Raw genomic sequence first — 24,941 nt, 5'->3', positions numbered from 1 at the left:
GTGTGTGTGTGTGTGTGTGTATGTATGTGTGGAAGGTACCAGATTAGAAAAGGGCCAGCATAAATATCTGCAAACCAACAATTGCATCAGATTGGAAATTCAGATTTCATCTGATGAAATGGAGTCAAGTCCACAAAAATTTCTGCCATGAACAATATGTTAACATTTAAAGGTTCCAAAGAATGCTGCTATGTTTTTTTGCATCTGAAATATTATACAGATTAGATATTTTAATATCTTACCAAATCTATGCTTGAGTACGCCATTGGCATAAATTCTATGAAATACATAAAGTTAACAGATATACCACTGAATATTTAGTAGCTTGTTTAACTAATCAGCACAAAAGCTAGGAGTTAAAATTTCACCGTTTCCATTCTTTGCTATTTTAGGGCCACAAATTTGTTATTGACCACAGCAGCGGTAATCAAGGTTCAGTTTTGATTTACTGTTTAGGCAGGGGTTGTTTTTTTTTCCTCAACTCATTACAAGATGAAAATAGTTGTGGTTAGTTTAAAGTGGGCTCTTATTATATTACATTTGCCTTTATTGGAAATGCTTACAGAGCTTTTTTTTTCAGACACCCCCCAATTGCTCCATCCTTCGGTGCAACCTGATCTAACTGCCAATGCCAGTGTGTATCGCGGTCCTATGTATGCCTTGCAAGATTCTTCTGACAAGATCCCGATGACCAACTCTCCGTTGCTTGATCCACTCCCTAATCTCAAGATCAAAGTGTATAATTCCTCCACGGCACCCTCCTCCTCCGGGATTCCCGAAGGGGCAGACCTGTTAGGAGCCATGCCCCCGGGCTCCTTCCCAGGAGACTGCTACAGGGATCATCATTTCATGAATCTAAGAAACAAAAGTATGGGCTCCCAGCAGCTTCTGACTCTGCCTCGAGATCCTGGGAATAGTGCCACAGGGACATTTGGCTGCCTGGGAGGAAGGCTCGTCATCCCTGGTACAGGTATGTAAGGGAATACACTTTATAAGATGAAGACTCAGTCCAGTGAAGAAGCACAGTCCAAGAGAATAGCAGAATAGGCTATTTTGGAACCATTAACTGATTGGTTATGTGACATTAAATCGGTTTTTAAAAAAGAGGTTTCCTCTAGTCCAGGGCTTTTCAACCAGTGGTACGGGTACCACCTGTGGTACATTGGCACCTGGCAGGTGGTACGCGACCATCCTAGAAAAGTGGTAGCCAGGGAGCTGAACCAGTGTCAGCACGGCACAAGCCTGAGTGAGAGATGGCTGGAGCTGCAGGGCTGTCAGGGTTCAGTGGAAACAGCAGGATCAGCGCCAGGCTCCAGCTGGAGCTCAGCGCTGATCCTGGCACTTCTGCTGAGCCCAGAAGAAGTGCCAATCAGCTGGAATGTTGCAGCATCTCCAGGGTCTTGTGATTTACATTCAGATGCTTGGCAACTGATTCATATTTATGACGGTCACAGTGTCCCAGGGTCATGTGAAGTGACCAAAACCTGATGCAACCACCCAGCAGATTGGGGTGGGGAATAAAAAACCCCACCCCTCCCCCATCCCCGCTGCCAATCCTCAACAGAAATGCTCACAACAATGAAAACCTTGGACAGGAGGAAGAGTGCCGCCGGGCGGGCAGGCAGGTGTCTTGCTCGGCTGTGGCTTGGGGGGCACTTTTTTCAGTGCCATTGTAACTTCAAACAGTCACTAAGCAAACTGTTAGGGGTCGAGGACTACCTGTACTTCATCACTTTTTTCCTTTTTTGGGGGGGGGGTGTTTCATCCACGTTTTTGACACCTTGCTAGGCAACTGGTGGTACTTGGATGTTGCCATGTCCTAAAAGTGGTACAATGGGTGAAAAGGTTGAAAGCCCTGCTCTAGTCTACCCAGCCATGTCTAACTCTAGGGGGCAGTGCTTATCTTCGTTTCCTAGCTTAGGGAGCCAGGGTTGTCCAAAAATGCTTCTGTGGTCACGTGGCCAGCATGACTATATGCCGAGGCACACGGAACGCTGTTAGCCTTCCCATCAGAATGGTACCTATTTATCTCCTTACATTTTGCATGCTTTCAAACTGCTAGGTTGGCTAGAGCTGGGGCAGGAAGAGGAGCTCACCACACCACTACTTGGGTCTTGAACTGCCAACCTTCTGGTCAATAGCCCAATGTCTTAATCACTAGGCCACTGCGTCCCCATTACATTAAGTCAGTGCATATCCTCAACATGTCTTCCAAAGTGTACCCCTTGCCAGTGTAACTGGAGTCCAGCCACTTTGCTGCTTTTTCCTTCCATTTTTCTCACTGTTAGAGCTTTCTCTAGAGAATTAGGTTTTTTTATAACGTATCTGAAGTAAGACAATTTGAGCCTGGTCATATGTGAGAACTCTGGTTTGATTTGATTTGTTTGTTGATCCCTTCGTTTTCTTGGCTGTCCACAATATTCTTAGGAGTCAGCATGCATAAGGCTTTGGCTTCTCTTCTCTTTTCTGCAATTTCTACAGTTTATTCCAACATCTACTTTGACTTCTTCTGTATCTTCATCTTTGGATGACTGTTTTCATGTTCATCCTTAACAGCTCGTTTAAGCTCATTCTACAGTTCCTCTGGTACCTTGTCCATGAGATTCCGGAGATTCAGGATTCCAAGGTGATTCCTGGTGTTGTCCTTGAATTTCAGAACCATGGACAGCTCTAAACATATATATATACACATATATATACACACACTCCATTGAGGACTCTGAGCCCAACTGAATCTTTACTGTTCAGATAGTCCTTGACTTATAACCATTCATTTAATGACCGTTCAAAGTTATAACAGCATTGAAAAAAACCTGATATAACCATTTTTCACAATTAACAATCATTGTAGCGCCACCATGGTCACGTGATCAAAATTCAGATACTTGGCAACTGGTTCATATTTATGTGCCAGGGTCATATAATCACCTTTTGCGACCTTCTTGACAAGCAAAGTCAATAGGGAAGCCAGATTCACTTAAGAAGTGTGTTACTAACTTAACAACTGCAGTGATTCACTTAACAAGAGTGGCAAATAAAGGTTGTAAAATGAGGCAAAACTCATTTAACTACTATCTTGCTTAGCAACAGAAATCTTGGGCTTAACGGTGGTTGTACGTCAAGGACTACCTGGAGTACTAATTAGGCTTCTCCATTCTATGGACTTACTTTGAAATAGATTGGAAAAATAAATGACCGTGTACATGGTTGAAATGCTATGAAAACAATATACCAGAGGTATCATTCTTAAAGATAGTTAGGATAGTGTTTATAGTCACCATCAAGATGTAGTTACTAAAAACAATGCTAAGGCATATTCATTTGTTGAGAATAATTAGACGTAGTTCCCTATATAAAGGTGAGGGCTAAAAAAACCAGGTTATGAACTTGCTTGGAGGTTTACTGGGAGCTGCAGTGATTGTAGGATAGATCATTTGCAACTTACCTTGACTTGTTTTGTGCAGCCCAATTCAGGAAGGCAAACAGAGCCATCAAATATTAATTATTAAAAAAAAGGAGGTAGGAGAGGCTGTATCAAGTATTCTATGGAATTAAGAATTATGTCACCTAGCTGCAGAGAGATAGACAGAGTGATGCTTTAGGAAATGTTCTTTGTTATATCATCTATTCCTTTTTTTTTCTTTTTTGTAGGTGTTAGTCTGTTAGTGCCACATGGAGCAATTCCTCAGGGGAAGTTCTATGAAATGTATCTGATGATCAACAAAGCAGAAAATATTCTGTAAGTAGAATAGATCGCGTATCTCGTCTTGTTTTTACTCTGACCTCCCTAGCCTAAAAGTGATATCCAAATAAAGGACATCCAGTTAAGGTTTCTTTTTATTATATTATTTTAGAACAGTCTTCCCCTACCTTCATACATGCCTTTACCTGGTCAAATATTAGCATGCCAGACTCGATTCAAGGTGATTTTCTTGCACATAAGTCTCAGTATTCAGAATTATCTTACTTAGTTCCAGTTCCTAACAGAAGAAATTAGAGTGCAGATAACTTAATCCCTTTGCTACCTGGTTGCACTGTCTTTTGGATATTAGACATATTCTGCTCCTTTATGCAACAGTCATACTGCGTCTTATAATTTCCAGAACTGTAGCTACAGTTAGATTGCTTAAAACACCCTTCGCCAACTTTGTGTCTTCCAAATGTAATGAACCAACTCCCATAGCATGGCCTGGAGTTGAAATACAATACATCTAAATGGGGGAAAAAGCTGCCAGTGTTCTGTACCAGCCTGCTACCGGGCCTGCAGAAAAGGCAGGGACAACCCCTTTTACAAGAAGGCAAGAGGCTGGAATTAAGCCTGCCAAATTTATTGATACAAAAACAAACGGAACACAAGACACGAACCAAGAAACAGGAGCTTTTCAAGCGGTTGCCTTCAGCAAACCAGCCCTCCCACGCATTCCCCTTTTATACAGTTCAGGGCGTGGCTTCTCTCTGCCTCCTTCCGAGGTGCCCCATTGCCTTCCTCTGTTTACTCCTGATTGACTGCCTCCTGCGTCGGGCGTCCTTGAACAGGGCCAGCTGTGGGTCATCTTCATCCACGCTGTCAGGCTCACACAGCTGGGTCTCCGTCGTGACCAGGTGGGAGGGGCCTGGCTGAGGGCTCTCATCAGGAAGCTCTTCAACCCCCTCAGCAAGCTCTTCAACACCCCCCTCCTCCTCTGAGTCGTCCGACCCAACTGCCGAACCCACAGGCTGACCCTGAATCACAACAGCCAGCACCTTACTGAAATCATAGGATTCTGGCTTGTTGAGTTGGAGTTTAGGTTGGCATTTATTTATTTATTTGTATCCCAGCTTTATTATATTTACAAATAACTCAAAACAGCGAACATATCCAACATACTTTCCTCCTATTTTTTTCCAACAATAAGAACAACAACCCTGTGGACTGGGGTGGGTTAAGCACTACGTGGTCACATGTATTCAGCAGATAGATAGGGTCAGGTCAGAAAAGTGATTGGGGTAAAGAAAAGAAAAATGAATCAGGACAAGGAAAACTAACAAATATTCATTAACTCAAACAGTATGATAGTTCAAGAAAAAGAATTATTTCACATTTTAAAAATAACAGAATGTTACATTGGTTAACAGTTGTGAATTTCAGCAACAAGGTATGCATTGACTTCAGTACTCAACTCTGTCTTGTTCCTGCTAAACGCAGGGGTCTTCAAACTTGGCCCTTTTATGACTTGTGGACTTCAACACCCAGAATTCCTCAGCCAGGCACACTGGCTGAAGAATTCTGGGAGTTGAAGTCCACAAGTCATAAAAGGGCCAAGTTTGAAGATCCCCGCGCTAAAGAGTATGAAGTTCAATTTTCTCAGATATTCTTTTCCATTTCTAAGACGATTACTCTGCAAGAGTTCCATAGAGCCAACAAAAGTGTCTTGCGTTTGTCCTTTCTAGCTTTCCCTCTGAAGGCACACAGACAGTACTGAGTCCCAGAGTGACCTGTGGTCCTACGGGGCTGCTCTTATGCCGCCCAGTCATCTTGACTGTTCCACATTGTGCAGAGGTCACTTCCCCAGACTGGATGTTGCAGTTGAAAACTCAGTCCCACCAAGGACACTGGGAGGTAAGCTGAATTAACCAAAGAAGTACATGATGATGATGGTGGTGGTGATGATGATGATATTGGAATGAAGTCTTATAGAAGAAGTTGTAGTCCCAGTTGTGGAAGTTCAGTGTATGTCGCTTATCCAAGCAACCTGGTGGCCTACTGGTGAAGACACTCACCTCCCACTCTGGAGCTTGAGAGTTCAATCCTAGGTAGCGGCAGATATTTCTCTCTTAGGGAGCAAAGAAAAAATATCTGCTGTGAACTCTGCGTGGCATCAGGAAGGGCATCCAGCCAGTAAATACTCACTTCCATCCAGTCGCCCCAACTCTACCCTGAATAATTAAGGGATTATAGAATTGTAAAAAGGGAGAGTGTATGTTGCTTATCCATCTGTGGAGCAATTCATTTATTTGACAGAATAACAGAGCTGGAAGGCACCTTGCAGATCTTACGGTCCAGCCCTCTGCTCATGCAGGAAAGTCGATACTATTTGATAGTGAAGATTTATTTTCACATTGTAAAGCATTATTTTTAGTTATTTTTCAATATTCAAACTTCTGTTTTTAATCTTTACTTTTTCTTAAAAAAAACTCTCCTTAGTATTTAGCAATTTTATTCCTAATACTAGATCTCCTGTAAGTTATGAAAAAAAACAGTCCTGCACTGCCTCAGCCAGCATGGTCAGGGATTAAGGTGGTTGTAGTCCTACCACATCTGGGGAATCAAACTCAGAAAAGACCAGCATTTCTATTCTGTAACAACAGTATTCAGTGTGGCTAGAAAGTGTCATTCTGTGTAATAGTATTAAAAACCAATGTATTCAATACTATTAATGCTTCCTGGCACAGCCGGGCAAAATTTGTGTAAGAATGATGGAAACCCTTACGTATCCCTTCAAAACATTACAGACCACATTTTGCAAAGTAAGTTTAGTCAACTGCAGTCTCCAAACTAAAGGAGATGCCAATGAACAAAGTCTCTTGACTCCAAACTTAGCTTTCCTTATCACATCCCGTCATTTCTGTTTTTAAAGGAACACTATGTGTACAGCTCTCATAATTGGAGGGAGGGATTTTAAGCAGGTACTCCTATCCAGGTGGAACCTATAATGTTTTTAATCCCTTCTTACCCCCTTTTCCTCCTCCAGGAAGTTGTGACACTAGATGAAGAGACTTTAAACACACCTTGTTACTGCCAGCTGGAACCCAGGTGCTGCCATATCCTGCTAGAACAGCTTGGAACATACGCCCTTGTGGGAGAATCCTATTCTAGGTCAGCCATCAAGAGATTGCAGCTGGCTATTTTTGCTCCCACCCTCTGTACCTCCTTGGAATACAATCTCAAAGTATATTGCTTGGAGGACACACCTGATGCTTTAAAGGTAATGCATAGCTGAGGTTGTTCTTTCCCTTTTCCCCTTCCCTGGCCTCTGTGCTCTCAATAAATAGTCCTGTTGTGATTCAGGGTCAGCCTGTGGGTTCGGCATTTGGGTCGGACGACTCAGAGGAGGAGGAGAGGGGTGTTGGAGAGGTTGCTGAGGGGGTTGGAGAGCTTGCTGATGAGAGCCCTCAGCCAGGCCCCTCCCACCTGGTCACGACGCAGACCCAGCTGTGTGAGCCTGACAGCGTGGATGAAGATGACCCACAGCTGGCCCTGTTCAAGGAAGCCCGACGCAGGAGGTAGTCAATCAGGAGTAAACAGAGGAAGGCAATGGGGCACCCCGGAAGGAGGCAGAGAGAAGCCACCCCCTGAACTGTATAAAAGGGGAATGTGTGGGAGGGCTGGTTTGCTGAAGGCAACCGCTTGAATAGCTCCTGTTTCATGGTTCGTGTCTTGTTCTGTTTGCTTTTGTATCCATAAATTTGGCAGGCTTAGTTCCAGCCTCTTGCCTTCTTGTAAAAGGGGTTGGCCCTGCCTTTTCTGCAGGGCCGGTAGCAGGCTGGTACAGAACAAGTCCATACTTTCCTTACACATACAGTATACACTTACACAAATTATTGTAGATTAGTGTAGAATTCAGCATGGCCTCCCCCATCTGGGGGTTCTCCCAATGTATTGGATTGTAATTCCAGTCTTCTTAGTCCATTGCTTAAGCTGGCTGGGTGCGATGTGGACTTTATGACAGCTCACCTAGACGACAGTGAGTTGTAGAAAGCCATTGCAGAACATATTTGTGATCCTATTAAGAAAATCCTCAGACCACAGAGGGCATTTTTCCTTCATGACACTGAATGATGAGTTGCTTATTTTAGAGCGTGCAAAGTGATGTTTGCTCCATACGGCTTTAACAGAGACTTGACATATGGGTAATTAAAAGGGGAAACAAAAAACCCACAAATGTATCTCATATGGTTTTGTGGATCGTGCCAGCAATGGTGTTATTGGAATTGTGCTTTAATCATCTTTGCCTTGGCTTATCATGCACTGTTCAGTTCACCGGCAGCCAGGCAACCATGTTTCAGGAGTTGGGATGTAGATGTCTACAAGATCAACACAAAGTTTTACCAAGTGAACTATTTTCTATTGGCATATCTAGGAAAGACAGTGGTTCAATGGCTTAATGACAATTTGAGTCCTAGCAAATGGGTGGTGGGGTGAGCTCCCATCACTTGCCTTAGTTTATGCCCACCTTGTGTCATGGTTCCGACAGATGAAACCCTTCAAAAGAACTTCAAGGCATTGTTTTCCTTAAGGAATCTTTTATTCGGGAAACAAAGTATCGGCACTGCGTAGCTGAACCCAAAAACTAAATTCCCCTCTCCTGGATACAAAGTAACAAAGTGCAGTTCCCACAGTCATAAAGCACAATCCCCAATTAGCTTGAAACACGGGCTTTCTCCCCAGCTCTCCAGCCCGCCAAAAGGTTATCAGCTCTGGACCCAATGTGTCCTTGGATTCCCACGGCATAGTTATTACTACTATGACTAACTGAACTCTCATTCCAATCCCCCCTCCCAGCACCAACTGATTCTAAAAGCATAGAGAAAAATGGCTGCATTGTCATCTGTTGTCAAAGCAAGAACATCCGCTGTTAGCAGCGTTGACACCTTGCAGTTTAATTAATTTAATTTAATTTAATTTTTATTAAATTTATATACCGCCCTTTCCCGAAGGACTCAGGGCGGTTTAGAGGGTATTTAAAATCAAACAGCGTGTTCTTTGTGAGTTGGTAAAATGCCGTAGTTACCACTTTGGTGGGGAGACAAGCTGTGCCGCGTGCAGGCAGTCAGATTCCTGATGGCCCTGAACATTCCCAGTTGTGGCACCTGCTTGCAAAACAGCTCCAGGAATGGTAGGGCCCTTGGGTGAAGCTGAAGGAAGAACCACTCGTCTTTCTGATGTAAAGCCAGCTTGCCCTCTTGTGGCACACCTTGGGAAGAGTGCATTTCCCATAACAGGGCTGGTACCTTGGCAAGCCAAACTACTACTCTGCAATAGCATTGTGGTCTCCTGGCTACTGTAACAATGCCATACGCTAATAATAATAATAATAATAATAATAATAATAATAATAATAATAATAATAATAATAATAATAATAATAATAATAATAATAGATATATCTGTTTGTCCTTCAATGAGAGAAATAAAGGTGGATATCATTATTACCAGTAGGGACGCGGTGGCTCAGTGGGTTAGGACGCTGAGCTTGTCGATCAGAAGGTCGGCAGTTTGGCGGGTCGAATCCCGAGTGCCACGTAACAGAGCGAGCGCCTGTTACTCGTCCCAGCTTCTGCCAACCTAGCAGTTTGAAAGCACGTAAAAAAATGCAAGTAGAAAAATAGGGACCACTACGGTGGGAAGGTAACAGCGTTCCGTGCGCCTCTGGCGTCTAGTCATGCCAGCCACATGACCACGGAGACGTCCTCGGACAAGCGCTGGCTCTTCGGCTTTGAAACGGAGATGGGCACCGGCCCCTAGAGTCGGAAGCGACTAGCACGCATGTGCAGGGGAACCTTTACCTTTATCATTATTACAGCTTTCGTACCAACCCAGACCCCAAACTCTTCAAAAGAGGAAATTCAATTATCAGACCAGCTTCCTCAGTCTATTGCCTTTCTTTGTTTCACCGGACCCCTCCCAATCTGTGTGACCAATGATCAAGGATTAGGTCATACGGCTGTAATACTGGAGGTAGGCAGTATTAGATGTGGGAAAGTTTGCATAAGAATTGATTTCAATTGCATCAAGTGGTACAGATAGATTTTTGTCTGAACCACCCTTACCTCCTGAAATGCGTAGGAATCTAAGTTCCTAATAAATGTGCTAAATTTCTTTATATATTCTAATGAGGACTGGAGAAGGGGACAGTGTGTCCCATGAGCTAAAGGTTAGTTCATCGTGCTTATAAGTTGCTGGTTTTCTCTGCAGATGATTGCTACATGCTTGGTAATTCTTGTGTGTCCCATAGAAGTGCACTGAGTTTGCGTAATGTTACATATGCAAACAGTTGACGTGGTTATTATCCAAAGATGAGCCATTTTTGAATCCTCATCTTTAAATACCTGCACCTTATAGAAACACTTCTGTTTCCTACTTCGGTACTGTTAGGTTTCCCATATTTTAAAAAATGCTATAATAACTAATTCAAGACAGTTGATTGTTCAGTACTTCTTGTCCAGCTCTCTCATTTGCACTTATTTTGGACCTCTGTGCCCCAAAGAGGGCCTGCTGGTAATCCAAGCATGCAATGTGACTTAGAAAAGGTGTTACTCGGGGGAGCAAAACAGCCTGATGCAATGAGCTGAAAAGCGACACAGAGTTTAGTTTCAGTAATAAGTTCCTTTAACCCATTCCTCCTTAGGGAGCAGCCCTGACATTTTCCATGAAGCTCCCAGGAGGAGAAAGAAAGTATTGCAGGAACTATTTTGTGTCCTATTTTGAAGATAGAATTTAAAAAAAAAAGATTTGTTAGCTTTTAATAGTTTTCATGTGGGAAACATCTTTTTCCTATCAATTTTTGCTAATGTAGATAATGGGTAGGCCTTTAATTTCAATACACCTATTAAGAAGAAAGAAAGGAAAACAACAGCATCCCAACATAGAGTGAATGGTGCTCTGGTCATGTATTGTGATTCCTTAACTTGGATATGAATATCTCGGAATTTGATTTTGTCAAACAGCTGACAGCCTACAGGAGATGGGAAAAGGCTGCAGAAAGGAAGAGTAACTGCTATGCTCTTTCATTGCTGCAGTCATAAGCACTGTAACTTTCCTTGACCACTTGTCCCTATTGCCCATAACACCAGTCTATATGTACTAGAACAGTGGTGGCGAAACTTTTAGAGACCAAGTGCCTAAAACCCGCACCGCTCCCTGGCCCGCCCACCTGCTCTGCTGCCTGCCTCTATTCCATCCCCGCTCCACCCCCTGCTCCACCCTGCCCACTTGCAGGGCTACCCACCGCCTCCACAGCCCGCTGATCACCCAGATAGCCCTGTAGCACCGCTCCCTGGCTCGCCCACCTGCTCTGCCGCCTGCCCCCGCTCCACCCCCTGCTCCACCCCACCCACTCGCAGGGCTACAGGGCTACCCACCGCCTCCATGGCCCGCTGATCACCCAGATGGCCCTGTAGCACCACCCCCTGGCCCGCCCACCTGCTCTGCCGCCTGCCCCCGCTCCACCCCCTGCTCCACCCCGCCTACTCGCAGGGCTACCCACCGCCTCCGCGGCCCACTGATCACCCAGATGGCCCTCTAGCACCACCCCCTGGCCCGCCCACCTGCTCTGCCGTCTGCTCCCACTCTACCCCGCCCACTCGCAGGGCTACCCACTGCCTCCACGGCCCGCTGATCACCCAGACGGCCCTCTAGCACCGCCCCCTGGCCCGCCCACCTGCTCTGCCGCCTGCCCCTGCTCCACCCCCCGCTCCACCCCGCCCACTCGCAGGGCTACCCACTGCCTCCACGGCCCGCTGATCACCCAGACGGCCCTCTAGTACCGCCCCCTGGCCCGCCTACCTGCTCTGCTGCCTGCCCCTGCTCCACCCCCCACTTCACCCCACCCACTCGCAGGACTACCCACCACCTCCACGGCCCGCTGATCACCCAAACGGCCCTGTAGCTCCATCGCAGCCACGCCTTCCACCCTCACCCAGCAGAATCATCTGCGCGCTTCAGGGCGCGAAGGTGGAATCTTGTCCCTGCTGTCTGTCTGCCATGTTCTTGGCTGCGCTGCTCCGCACAGGCCACGCCCCTGGTCGACTCTCCAGGGGGGCCTCTGGTGAGGAGGGGGCTGTGAGGGGAGGCGGGGCTGGGGCAATGGCGCCCGTGCCCACAGAGAGGGCTCTGAATGCCCCTCTGCCACGCGTGCCATAGGTTCACCACCACGGTACTAGGAGGATCACCATGTACAAATTATAATTTGTGTCCAAGTGATTCCAAAAACCTAGAAGATTCACCTATGGCTTTATCTTATGCCCTAAAATTCTGCCTAGGAGTTTTTAGCAAAAATAAGGATAGGTCTGGGACTTCTCCACCCCAATCATTAGCCTCTTCAACCAAAGAAAATTTGAGAAAGGGGATGAGTTTTCCTGTTTGATATATTTCTTATGTCATCAGAATCGTAGAAGAGAGCTGAAAATCACATTACTCCATTGCTTTTGTCTTAAGATAAAAACCGGTCATAATCTACATTGCATACAGGTAGTTCTCAACTTACAGCATTTCATTTAGTGACCATTCCAAGTTACAATGGCACTGAAAAAGTGACTTATGACCATTTTTCACACTTAGGACTGTTGCGGCGTCCCCATGGCCACATGAATAAAATTCACATGCTTGGTAACTGGTTCATATTTATGATGGTTGCAGTGTCCCATCTTTTCTGGTCGTCTTTGGTGAACTTCTGACAAGCAAAATCAATGGGAAAGTCAGATTCACTTAACAACCATGTTACTAGCTTAACAACTGCAATGATTCACTTAACAACTGTGGTAAGCAGGGTCATAAAATGGGGCAAAATTCACTTAACTAATGTCTCGCCTATCAACACAAAAACGTTGAGCTAAATTGTGGTTGCTAGTCAAGGACTACCTGTACATCGTCTTCAATCATGCAGTTGAGCCATCTTATGTTATTTATCTGAAGCTTCTGAGAAACAGACAAGATTTTAAGTCTTATAATCAAACTCTTTAGACATTTTAAAATGTATGCTAACTGGCACTGTGCACAAGATCTTTACAAGTCCTTCTTTCCCAACTACACCGCTTCCATTTGTGTTGGGTCTTGATTCCCAGAATTCCAAGCCATCGTGACCAAATTCTCTGATGGATGGCAATTTTGGATGAAGTATCCGTATATCCGATTGTATCTATCCAGGAAGGCTGAATTAGCTACTTATTGTGATCTTTTGGGTGCTCTTTAGTTCCCTACTTTTCAGGGTTCAAGAGAAATACAAAAATTGATTCATAATCCCTGTGTAAGTTGGTAGATAACCACTTAATGGTGTGTTGAGCACATTCTTGGCCTACAAAAGATTTCACATCAGTCTTTGGATAAAAGATGTCAAATTGTAAAGCCGGGAGCAAGTCACTAGCCTGACCTGTTTGAGGGCCACTGCCAGACTGTCTTGATTTGGCCAGGTCTGGTCTAAATATAGGACTTCTCTTCATAAGGTCTTCATCTAATTAATGTAATCACATCATTTATCATTTTAACACCCCCTTCTGGTTTCCAATGTCAAGAGGTGATCTGGAGAGTATGGAACCATGGAACGCATACTCTGATTTGCATTTCTGTATGATCCAATGTAAGGGACGCGGTGGCTCAGTGGGTTAGGACACTGAGCTTGTCGATCAGAAGGTCGGCAGTTTGGCGGGTCGAATTCTGAGTGCCGCGTAGCAGAGTGAGCACCTGTTACTCGTCCCAGCTTCTGCCAACCTAGCAGTTCGAAAGCATGGAAAAATGCAAGTAGAAAAATAGGGACCACCACGGTGGGAAGATAACAGCATTCCGTGCGTCTTTGGCATCTAGTCATGCCAGCCACATGACTCCGGAGACGTCCTCGGACAAGCGCCGGCTCTTCGGCTTTGAAACGGAGATGAGCACCGGCCCCTAGAGTTGGAAACGACTAGCACGCATGTGCGGGGGAACCTTTACCTTATGATCCAATCTGCCCTTAATAGCAAGTCACAAGTTGAACAGGTCCAGAATAGGTTTTCTTGTGGGCTTTTTTTATAGCCAAGTTTTCTTTGTGATCAAAGTATAAAGGCCAGTTATGAAGAAAGAAACTGCTTAGTTGCTATTCCTCTGAAACTACCTATTGTCGAGCTATTTCCATAGCCTATCAATAATGTTAGCATCACTTTGCATGCCTAATGAAAGTGACCCATCATTCTTAATGAAGTATAAATCTCCATCTGCCTTTTTACCAACCAGAGTGATTAGTTCCAGCAATCAACATCAAGCTGGTATTTTAGGCCTTATTGTGTTGTGCATTTTAACCTTGATGTCACAACTGGCATTCAACCTCCCCGCTCCCATCCCAACCCACAAGTTAAAATAGCTTTTGAAAAAAGGACTCTCGAAATTATCTTTTTACATTTTTATAAAGGACATGGCTCAAGAAATTGAAGTAGAATGCTTAACGTTGCAAGATTGTTATGGTATATACAAGGTGAATGCCTTCAGGCAGTGAACTCTACTTAATTACTCCTCAAATAAAGCTTTGATCAGGATAACATTGTGAAGGTTGCAAATATAATATGGGTGTTTTCATTATTGTTATTTTCATTATTTTTAGATGAGAGAGAAACCTGCATTATAACTGAAGTGAAATAAATCATAATGAGATTATTGATTTTTCAAGTGATTGGTTGATTTGAATTAGGACATGTGAGATCATAGTGTACTAGTATAGCTGGTTGGGCGTAAGTTAAATTTAGCATCTAGACCAGGGGTGTCAAACTCAATTTCACTGAGGGCCGCATCAGCATTGCGGTTGCCCTCAAGGGGCCGGGTGGGTGTGGCCTGGGTGGGCATGGCCTATTGGGTGGGCGTGACTAGAGTGTGTATGGCCTACTGGGTGGGCGTGGCAAGCTCTACATCGTTCGCATCAAGGGTGCCTATGGGGGCCTGGGCAGGAGTGGGACAGATCTGGGGGGGGTCTCTGGCAGAAGGAGGGTCTCTGGGCCAGAGCCAAGGCAGTGGGGGCCGTTCCCTCACTGTTTCCAGGATGGCTTCGCGGGCCACATGAAACTACTTCGCGGGCCAGATCCGGCCCCCGGGCCTTGTGTTTGACATGTCTGATCTAGACTATTGACAGCCTTTAGAGCAGGGCTCTCCAAACTTGGCAACTTTTAGACTTATGGACTTCAACTCCCAGAATTCCTCAGTCCCGGAATGGGACACCTTACTTCAGCCAACTCGCCCTGGCCAATTCACCACAACCAACTTGCCACAACACAACTTACCATGGCCAACTCGCCATGGGACAATTCTCTGCGGGATAATTCAACAATTCAATTTAATTATTTAAATTAACTTTAAAAATAATTTTAATTTTTGTCATTCACATTTTATTTGTCCCCCCCTTTGGCACCCGAGTATTTCTTCGATATGAGTGTAACTCTTGTCCCCGTGGCGAGTTGTCCACATCGAGTAAGCCACAGCAAGTTAGCTGTAGAAAGATGGCCGTGGCGAGTTGGCCCTGGCGAGTTGTCGTAGACCTCCTCAGTCCACCAGTTTGGAAAGCCCTTCTTTGGAGCATTAGAGAAGATTGCCAACTACGAGGTGCTATCTGGTGCCCATGATAGGCAAAGTCAAGTGAGAGAGAAAACTTTAATTTGTTAATTTGCTCAGACATTTATTCAAAGAGATACTCGGATGCTTTTGGTAGATGGCTAGAAATTGTTGTTGTTGTTGTTAGTTGCGAAGTCGTGTCCGACCCATCGCGACCCTATGGACAATGTTCCTCCAAGCCTTCCTGTCCTCTACCATCTTCTGGAGTCCATTTAGGCTCACGCCTACTGCTTCAGTGACTCCATCCAGCCACCTCATTCTCTGTCGTCCCCTTCTTCTCTTGCCCTCCATCTTTCCCAGCATTAGGCTCTTCTCCAGTGAGTCCTTTCTTCTCATTAGGTGGCCAAAGTATTTGAGTTTTAGCTTCAGGATCTGGCCTTCTAAAGAGCAGTCAGGGTTGATCTCCTCTAGGACTGACCGGTTTGATCGCCTTACAGTCCAAGGGACTCGCAGGAGTCTTCTCCAGCACCACAGTTCAAAGGCCTCAATTCTTTGGCGCTCAGCCTTTTTTATGGTCCAACTTTAGCATGCACCAAATAATTCAAAGGCATGGAAACTCAAACCGAGACCTAGAAATACAGATAGCTATGTACATCAGCTCTCTTCAACCTGGCCTCTGTCTGGATGGGACTGGGATTCCCAAACGTTTAAGGTTAGATTGGCCTTGTTACCCAGAAGTCCTGGGAACTGCATATCTGGAAGATGCCAGCGAGGCAATCTATGATAAAGGTAAAGGTAAAGGTTCCCCCGCACATGCATGCTAGTCGTTTCCGACTCTAGGGGCCGGTGCTCATCTCCGTTTCAAAGCCGAAGAGCCAGCGCTTGTCCGAGGACGTCTCCGTGGTCATGTGGCCGGCATGACTAGACGCCAAAGGTGCACGGAATGCTGTTACCTTCCCACCGCAGTGGTCCCTATTTTTCTACTTGCATTTTTACGTGCTTTCGAACTGCTAGGTTGGCAGAAGCTGGGACGAGTAACAGGCGCTCACTCTGCTACACGGCACTCGGGATTCGACCCGCCAAACTGCCAACCTTCCGATCGACAAGCTCAGCGTCCTAACCCACTGAGCCACCGCGTCCCTAATCTATGATAGGGTGTAGATATACACCAGCTGTCACGTTCCTTCTCTATCTCACCTCTCTTGTATCGCCTTCCCAATTAAATTGCTTTCTTTTCTTTTCTTTTTTTTACTTTTTTGTCCTTTTGTTTTGTTTGTCCCACAGGAAGTGCTTGAAATAGAAAGGACTCTTGGTGGCTATCTGTTAGAAGAGCCTAAGCCTCTACTGTTTAAGGACAGTTATCACAATTTGCGCCTCTCGGTTCATGACATCCCTCATTCACTTTGGAGGAGCAAACTCCTGGCCAAATATCAGGTGAGTGCTTTTATCTTATCAGTTTAACAATAGACTAAGAGTGATTGTGTAGGGCCTTCTTTGAAATCCTCCATCCCGATGGGTTTGCAAAATTTCCCCACTGCTCCAAAAATACATTCATGAACACATCTAGTTTCCCAAGGTGATACGTATGAGTCTTTTAATTGATGGTTCCCAGACAGAAAGCCATTATGTAAAGAAAAGAAAGAAAAGAAAAGAAGAAATAGGGGTGACATGATAGCAGTATTCCAGTATTCGAGAGGCTGCCACAAAGAAGAAGGGGTCAAATTATTCTCCAAAGCACCAGAGGGCAGGACAAGAAACCATGCTTGGAAACTGAACAAAGAGAGAAGCAACCTGGAATTAAGGAGAAAGTTCGTAACAGTGAGGACAATTAACCAGTGGAACCGCTTGCCTTCAGAAATTGTGGGCGCTCCATCACTGGAGATTTTTAAGAAGAGACTAGATAGTCATTTGTCTGAAATGGTATAGGTTCTGCTGCTCGAGCAGGGGGGCTGGACTAGAAGACCTCCAAAGTCCCTTCCTATTCTATTCTATTCTATTCTATTCTATTCTATTCTATTCTATTCTATTCTATTCTATTCTATTCTATTCTATTCTATTCTATTCTACTCTATTCTATTCTATTCTATTCTATTCTATTCTAAACCACCAGTTGAATTTCCTTCATTATTAGTAAAGGGACTTGTCTCCTTGCTGGATTATAGGAAGGAAATCTTGGATTTAAGTGGGAAATAGTAACCTCATCCCATTTCTCAATAAATTTTGCTAAAAACAGTCTGTGCTTGGAAAAGAAGCAATGTTCCAATATCTCAGGGGCTGCCACAAAGAAGAGGAAGTCAACCTATTCTCCAAAGCACCTGAAGGCAGAACAAGAAGCAACGGATGGAAAGTAATCAAGGAGTGAAACACCTAGAACACGGGTGTCAAATTGCTGGCCTGCAGGCTGGATGCGTCATGCGGAAGCCGCACCCACCCCATTGCCGGCAATGCCAAATACGTCATGCGACGTCATGTGACATGGCAAGTTTGACATATCTGACCCAGAACTAAAGAGTAATTTCCTGACAGTTAGAACAATTAGCCAGTGGAGCAACTTGTCTTCAGAGGTTGTGGGTGCTCCAACATTGGAGGTTTTTATTTATTTATTTCATTTATTTATTTATTTATTTATTTATTTATTTGATTTATTTATCTCTTTTAAGAAGAGATGGGAGAACCATTTGTCTGAAATTGTATAGGGTGTCTTGCTAAAGCAGGGGGTTGGACTAGAAAACCTTTTAAGACAGGCCCTTCCAACTCTTATTATTCTGTTAATCACTTTCAGTTTTAGGCATTGCCAAAGATCCTGATGAGTTTTCACCTTGCACATTGGCAAGATTGGAAATATATGTTTATTGACTATCTCGGAAAACTTCAGCTGACATGCCTGCCACATCCTTTCCGTCTTCCATGTTTCATATTTTCATCTTGTCCAGGGGTAGGCAACCTTGGCTCTTTTATGACTCGTGGACTTCAGCTCCCAGAATTCCTGAGCCAGCTGGCTCAGGAATTCTGGGAGTTGAAGTCCACAAGTCATAAAAGAGCCAAGGTTGCCTACCCCTGATCTTCTCCCTTTGCTTCTCCATTCTCCTATACAACTAAGATTCATGTTCCGTAATTACTTGAAAGGAAAATTATGAAATTAAGTGGGGGCCCCTACACAATGCCATGTAAACACAATAAAAATGTACAATGCCAACGTCTTCGTCTTATAAACCTGGGTTGTGAATTCCAGCTGAAAACAATCTGGAAATTTCTCTTCTGTAGCTCAGAGGAGCCCAACTGATTTATATCAAAGACTTACCTAGTCCAACACTGTTTTCCACAGTGACCACTCTCAGTTATTGTTATGTATGCAGGCACCTGCATAGCAACAGCCACCAGGAGGCGTTGGCCTGAACGGTTTCGGCGGGAAACCAGGGCCAACCCCATTGGCTGTCCGCTTACCTGGCTGGGTATTTAAGGAGGCCAGGTAACCCTCACTCCCCAGTTCACTACCCCCTTCAATAAAGAGCTGAACTCACACACCGGCTGGCGTCTCTTCCTTGCGTCGGACCCACTACACAATAGTTATCACTGGGGAGCCCGCAAGCAAGCAATTACTTAGCATCTAGTAAATAAGACAGAGCTTCCTCAATTAAACTACCATATAAAAGACTCTAAACCAGGGGTCTTCAAACTTGGCCAGTTTAAGACTAGCCGACTTCAGCTCCCAAAATTCCTCAGCTAGGTACGCTGGCTGAGGAATTGGCCAAGTTTGAAGACCCCTGAGCTAAACCTTGTTCTTGGAATAACGAAGAGAAAGTACACAGGATTGTTTTTGTTTTGCTTTTTGCTTTTTTTTTTTAAAAGGACCTATCTAAATTTTCACTGTGGTGACATCTTGTGTCACACATTTGTTCATCTTTTCGGTTAATTTCCTATTTCCTTCAGGAAATCCCATTCTATCACATTTGGAGTGGTAGTCAGCGAGCCCTGCACTGCACCTTCAGTCTTGAGCGATACAGCCCAGCTACTATGGAACTTACTTGCAAAATCTGTGTTCGGCAAGTTGAAGGAGAAGGGCAGATATTTCAGTTACATGTTACACTTGGAGAGGTAAGCAAGGGGAACTGGATAAGAAAAAGCAAACTGAATGAATGAATGAATGAATGAATGAATGAGACAAAAGGAACAAGATATTTAATAATGGGCCTAGTACAGGGGTCTTCAAACTTGGCCCTTTTATGACTTGTGGACTTCAACTCCCAGAATTCCTCAGCCAGGCACGTCAGCTACACTTTCCATTTTTGTGCATAGAGCTATATCAAAGTAAAAGGTTGAGGCTGTATGTTATTATTATCTTATTCTACTGCACTAAAAAGAGTCAGGAGTCAATGCTTCTCTTTCTTTTCCTGTTTTCCCCTACGCTTTTTCCTCTTCCCATTTTTCCTTCCTTACTTTTCCATTATTTTCATTTTTCTTTGTGTTCTATATTTTGGTAAACTAATAAAAATTTAAAATTTTAAAGAACTCCAGCTCCTCTGATGCCTTGCGGTCCTACCCTGGCAGTGCCGTGATAACCCAGCTTGGACCACACGCCTTCAAGATTCCTCTGTCCATTCGGCAGAAAATCTGCAACAGTCTTGATGCTCCCAACTCCAGAGGGAATGATTGGCGACTCCTTGCCCAAAAGCTCTCCATGGATCGGTGAGTTTTTCTTTAATGCTTTGATTTTCCCACAGGAATTAAATTAGCCAAGGTTGGGGATGTATGCCAAGAATTATTTCATATGTTCCTTGAAATAATGTTTATAAATTCTAAAGGCCGTGTGATTGGGTTGTTATGTTCTAGATCAGGAAATTGATTTATTGACAGGGGATGCTTATATAAAACATCTCATCCCCATGATTTTCCTCAGTCCTTAATATTTTTATTTTATAGTCTCGTATTTTTCTTCAGTAGCCTTCTTTCAAAAACCACTCTAGTCCTGAAAATAATTATGATTTCAGTGTTCTGATTTCATGGGGTTATGGATTTGATTAGGATGCTAGTCTACGTATGTGAGCATTGGCATCAGAGTGTTTCAATTACTAATGTTGATCCTGAAGATCAAAGCTGATACTTAGTAAGCTAAGTATCTAAGTATACTTAGATACTTAATAAGCTAAGTATCTAAGACTCCAGAAGATGGTAGAGGACAGGAAGGCCTGGAGGAACGTTGTCCATGGGGTCGCAATGGGCCGGATACGACTTCGCAGCTAACAACAACAACAAAGTAAGCTCTCCTCCTTTTCACCTTATTTAGGTACCTAAATTTCTTTGCCACCAAAGCCAGCCCAACAGGAGTGATCCTGGACTTATGGGAAGCTCAACATCAAGACGATGGAGATCTTAACACTCTGGCCAGTGCCTTGGAAGAGATGGGCAAGAGTGAGATGCTGGTTGTCATGGCAACAGAAGGAGAGTGTTGATGCAGCTGTTGGAGACTTCCAGCCACGTGGAGGATTGAGTAAGAGAGGGACAGGGAAGAAAAAAAAAACTTAAAAAGAGGAAAAAAGCTCTTTGGAACCAGTGGGAAACAATTGCAGAGAAGGAGCAGAGCCAAGGCGCTGAAGGATTCAACTCAGGTTTCTTCTCCTTCTGATACTCCTCCCTCCTGAAATCACAATCAGCCTTAGAAATTGCGGAGTTTACAAGCAATCCAAGTGTTAAAGACTCCTCCTCCCTCCTATTCCTCACAGCCTTTGGATTACAGCTTGAAAGCAATGCATCATTGCTAAGGGTGGCCACAGCCTCAGGCAGCAGTTGTCTTCTCCAAATCTCTGTTGTCTCTGTGTCGCTTATTATGAGGGCTGCTGGAATCTGGGCTATTTGTTTGGTTCTTTGACGATCTCTTCTTGACCTTCTCTTTTCCCATTCCCTACTTTGCTCTTATTTCTTCTTTTCTTGGCATTTATGTTTTGAAGAGTCGAGTACAATTTAGTCAAGACAACTCCTGTCAGAAGCTTCAGACAGCTTAAAATACCACACACGTACAAGGGGAAAAAAATGGAAATCCGTTTCTTAGGAAACACAAGTAAATGTATTATCCAGATCTTTGGATGCATCCTTTTTTTAAATATATATATATATATAAATCTATATATATATATAAATATATATTCAGAATCTTTCATCTATATGAGGGCAAGAATATCTTGGCACTCAAAGAGAGAGAGAGAGAGAGGAGATTTCTGGTGGTAAATTTAAAAATGGTCAATATATGTGATCATCTCTGAAGCTTGGTGGGGTAGGATTGCTGATAGGATTAGAGAGAAAAAAATGAGGGTCTAAAAGGACAAATTGTGTCCTTTTTCACATGGTGTTTAATTTTATTATTATTATTATTATTATAGTTTATCATAGTAGCAAGATTGCCAGAGTGTGGGAACAGGCTAACAATCCATTCAAAACATAACAAGCTGACTTCTGAAAATGTAGCTGTAATGTGAGGCCAGTTTCCTAGATGCAAAGGCTTATAATAATGAGACATTTTTGAGTAGACATATTTGAATTTTTTTTAGAGCTTTCTGAAAAGACCAACCCATTGTGTATTCTTCCCAGTATAATCTTTTTTCGGTTATGTCTTGACTCACTGCCTCCTTTGTAGCATTTATTTTCCTCTGAATTCAGTTCTTTTGGTGGTCCAACAGAAGTAGTAACACTCTGGCTAGTATCACAGTAGCTCCATTAAATTTGTCTTTAAAACGTTTTACGCTGTATGGGTTTTATAGTATCCGTTCCATATGGGGAGTTAAAATTCAATTGTCCTTGATATACAGTGGTACCTCGGTATTCGACTGCTTCAAAACGTGTCAAATTTGGTACTCAACAGATTTTGATGCAAAAAATGTTGCCCCAGTACTTGTAGTTTCTTTGGGATTTGGCGTGCTGCCAAAGGAAGAGGGGGACAGCTGCAGAGAGCAAACAGGAAGTTGGCCATGCTTTGGAGGCAGCTGATATAAGAAAAAGGACAGACAGAAAATTCTTCCCAGCGAAAACAAAGGGTCATGTGATAGGTCATCTGATTTGTTTGGCGGTGTCTCAGTGGGTTAGGACGCTGAGCTTGTCGATCAGAAGGTCGGCAGTTTGGCGGGTCGAATCCCGAGTGCCGCGTAACATAGTGAGCGCCTGTTACTCATCCCAGCTTCTGCCAACCTAGCAGTTCGAAAGCACACAAAAATGCAAGTAGAAAAATAGGGACCACTACAGTGGGAAGGTAACAGCGGTCCGTGCGCCTTTGGTGTCTAGTCATGCTGGCCACATGACCACAGAGACGTCCTCGGACAAGCGCTGGCTCTTCGGCTTTGAAACGGAGATGAGCACGGCCCCTAGAGTTGGAAACGACTAGCACGCATGTGCGGGGGAACATTTACCTTTACCTTTACCAGTTTTTAGCATACATTGTGCTTCCCGGAACCAATTAATGTCAAGTACCAAGATACTACTCTACAGGTATAGTCTACAAATACGGTTTTCTCAGCTATGTGTTCTAAAGCTCTTTTTAACTGCAGCTATATCAAAAGAGAAGGATAGAAACCTTAAATGTGAAAGTATTTTTGCAGCCTTATGTCTGAATGATTTGGGGATAAGTTGAACTATTTAAAGAGGCCTGACCTAACACCACTCCGTGGTAGCCCAATGTCTGTTTGAGAACATGTTCCTGCAGAAAGAATGACAAGAGTTGGAAGGGAATTTGGAGATCTTCTAGTCGAACCCCTGCTGGACCAGGAGACCCTGTACCATTTCAGACAAGTGGGTTGTCCAGTCTCTCTCCAATCTCCAGAAGGTTGATGAAGCTGTTATGGTCACATACAAACCAGCTTACTTGCACAGAATGTGTGCAAAAAGGGGGAAACAGTAAACTTAGCCATTTAAGTGAAACTTCTTTGGAATGTATTTTTGGATATTGAGAGAAATGGTAGTCCTGAGTGAATCTGAACTTTTAGGCAGAACCTGATGGCTATCACAGACATGTTTTCCCTCTTCTGTTCTTACAGTGTTTGCTGACTGAAGGAATTGCAAATACTCCAGATAACGTCCTTTGTATCATGTGAAGTTGGTGCTTTTAGGATTATTTTTTACGTGACTTGATCCTGTGTTGAGATACGTTGAGGTATGAAGGAACGATGCTGGTGTATTTTAGTTGCTGCAGGAATGTCAATCCAGTACCAAATGCATGTGGAATTTCACCGTGATACCCCTTTTGGAAGGGGGGGGGGTTAGGTTTTTGCCGCTGGAGTAAATGATGAGAGCAAAAGTGTCATTTGTTCTGCTTTTTATATAAGGTGCTTCTGAAAAGCAGGATGCAAGTAAAACAGCCCCTCGTTTGCTTTTATTCCCAGTCATTGTTATGGAGAGGTAAACTTTTGACTCAGAATACAGCGCAGGTCGCTCTTGATTTGCAACCACATTTGGGGATCAGAATTTCCATTGCTAAGAAAGGCAGTTGTTAAGTGAGCCAGACCGACTTTTATGACCTTTTTTTGCCACCGACGTTAAGTGAATCATGCAGTTCTTAAGCAAATCTGGCTTTCTCCCCCCCCCCCCCCCAATTGATTTTACTTGTCAGAAAGCCAGCCGGGAAGGTTGCAAATACATGCCAGTTCCTAAGCAACCAAATTTTGATCGCATGCCTGTGGGTGTGCTGCAATGTATATATGCGAGGACAGGTCATAGGTCACTTTTTTCAGTGCCGTTGCAACTTAGAACGGTCCCAAAATGAATGGTTGTAAGTCAAGGACTGCCTGTATATGGGAAACGTGACTACTACTCCCTGGCGCGCACTGAATCCGACCATTTTCCCGCTGGTGATTTCAAGTGTTTTCATAGCATCGCTCGGCCAAACGATATCAAGCCTGTCTTCATGACTTGTTATTTTGGCACAACGAGGGTTGGATGATGCTAGAAACAGGCTACAAGACGGTCACGAGGAAGGACTCCTATCTGCATGAAACAGCGTGACCGTGATGCAAAGCATAGGCGTTGAGTTCCTCAACCTCTCATTTTTAATAGCCTTGATTATTGAACTACACATAGACGTGGCATTGGGTAAATTAGGGCATAGGGCATGCCAATCCCTTTAACAGAAAAGAGTGCGATTGAGGAAAGAAGACTCACCAACTTCCTTTAATTGAGTTTTCACGCCAAGGGGCTACAGTACAGAATCTTAAGACCGGAGATGCAAGCCATCCAGTTCTCCCTTATATTAATAAGTTCATTAAGAAGAGGAGGGCTTTTGGCTTTCTTTACCTCAGGACATCTGCGTTACAGGCGACCGATAAATTTCTTTGATAAGCCTATAATGATCTTTCCTGTTGCTGATTTGTCTCGCCTCCTCCCTCAGCCTCAGCATGGTCTCTCACAGGAACCTTTCCATTTTAGATGTGTACTTCCTTGAACCAGCTTGTTTCTTTCTGTCTCTCTCTCTCTATCTATCTATCTCTCTGCTTTTCCTTCTCTTGTGTAATGAATTCCTAAGATCTATCCCAGAAGTGCACTTTAGTTCTAGTTTGCTTTACAGAAAAGTTAATATCCACTATTTCAAGTGGCTGAAAATCCACAAGGACATCACACCTCCCCGAGAGCTGCTCCGTGTTCTCACATTAGAGGCTCTATGATATTTTAACTTTTTCCTGTACGTTTTCGCAAGATCTCG

General features: G+C 44.0%; 1 protein-coding gene across 1 annotated transcript in view; it reads left to right on the top strand.

Moving 5' to 3' along the window:
* Positions 1-20,866, top strand: part of UNC5B (unc-5 netrin receptor B) — a gene marked incomplete at its 5' end in the record, with an annotated part of 226,147 nt that extends 205,281 nt beyond the window's left edge. Inside the window, 8 exons of the mRNA XM_083364776.1 lie at positions 581-970; positions 3,652-3,739; positions 5,431-5,599; positions 6,732-6,965; positions 16,550-16,699; positions 19,196-19,360; positions 19,773-19,951; positions 20,550-20,866. Coding sequence (XP_083220902.1) covers positions 581-970; positions 3,652-3,739; positions 5,431-5,599; positions 6,732-6,965; positions 16,550-16,699; positions 19,196-19,360; positions 19,773-19,951; positions 20,550-20,715 — 1,541 coding nt within the window. The 3' untranslated portion in view covers positions 20,716-20,866. The remainder of the gene's footprint in view (positions 1-580; positions 971-3,651; positions 3,740-5,430; positions 5,600-6,731; positions 6,966-16,549; positions 16,700-19,195; positions 19,361-19,772; positions 19,952-20,549) is intronic.
* Positions 20,867-24,941: the final 4,075 nt, after the last annotated feature.

This window comes from Vipera ursinii, assembly GCF_947247035.1.
Source record: "Vipera ursinii genome assembly, chromosome: 5".
Taxonomy (NCBI): Eukaryota; Metazoa; Chordata; class Lepidosauria; order Squamata; family Viperidae; genus Vipera; species Vipera ursinii.
This window is presented reverse-complemented; position numbering and strand designations above follow the sequence as displayed.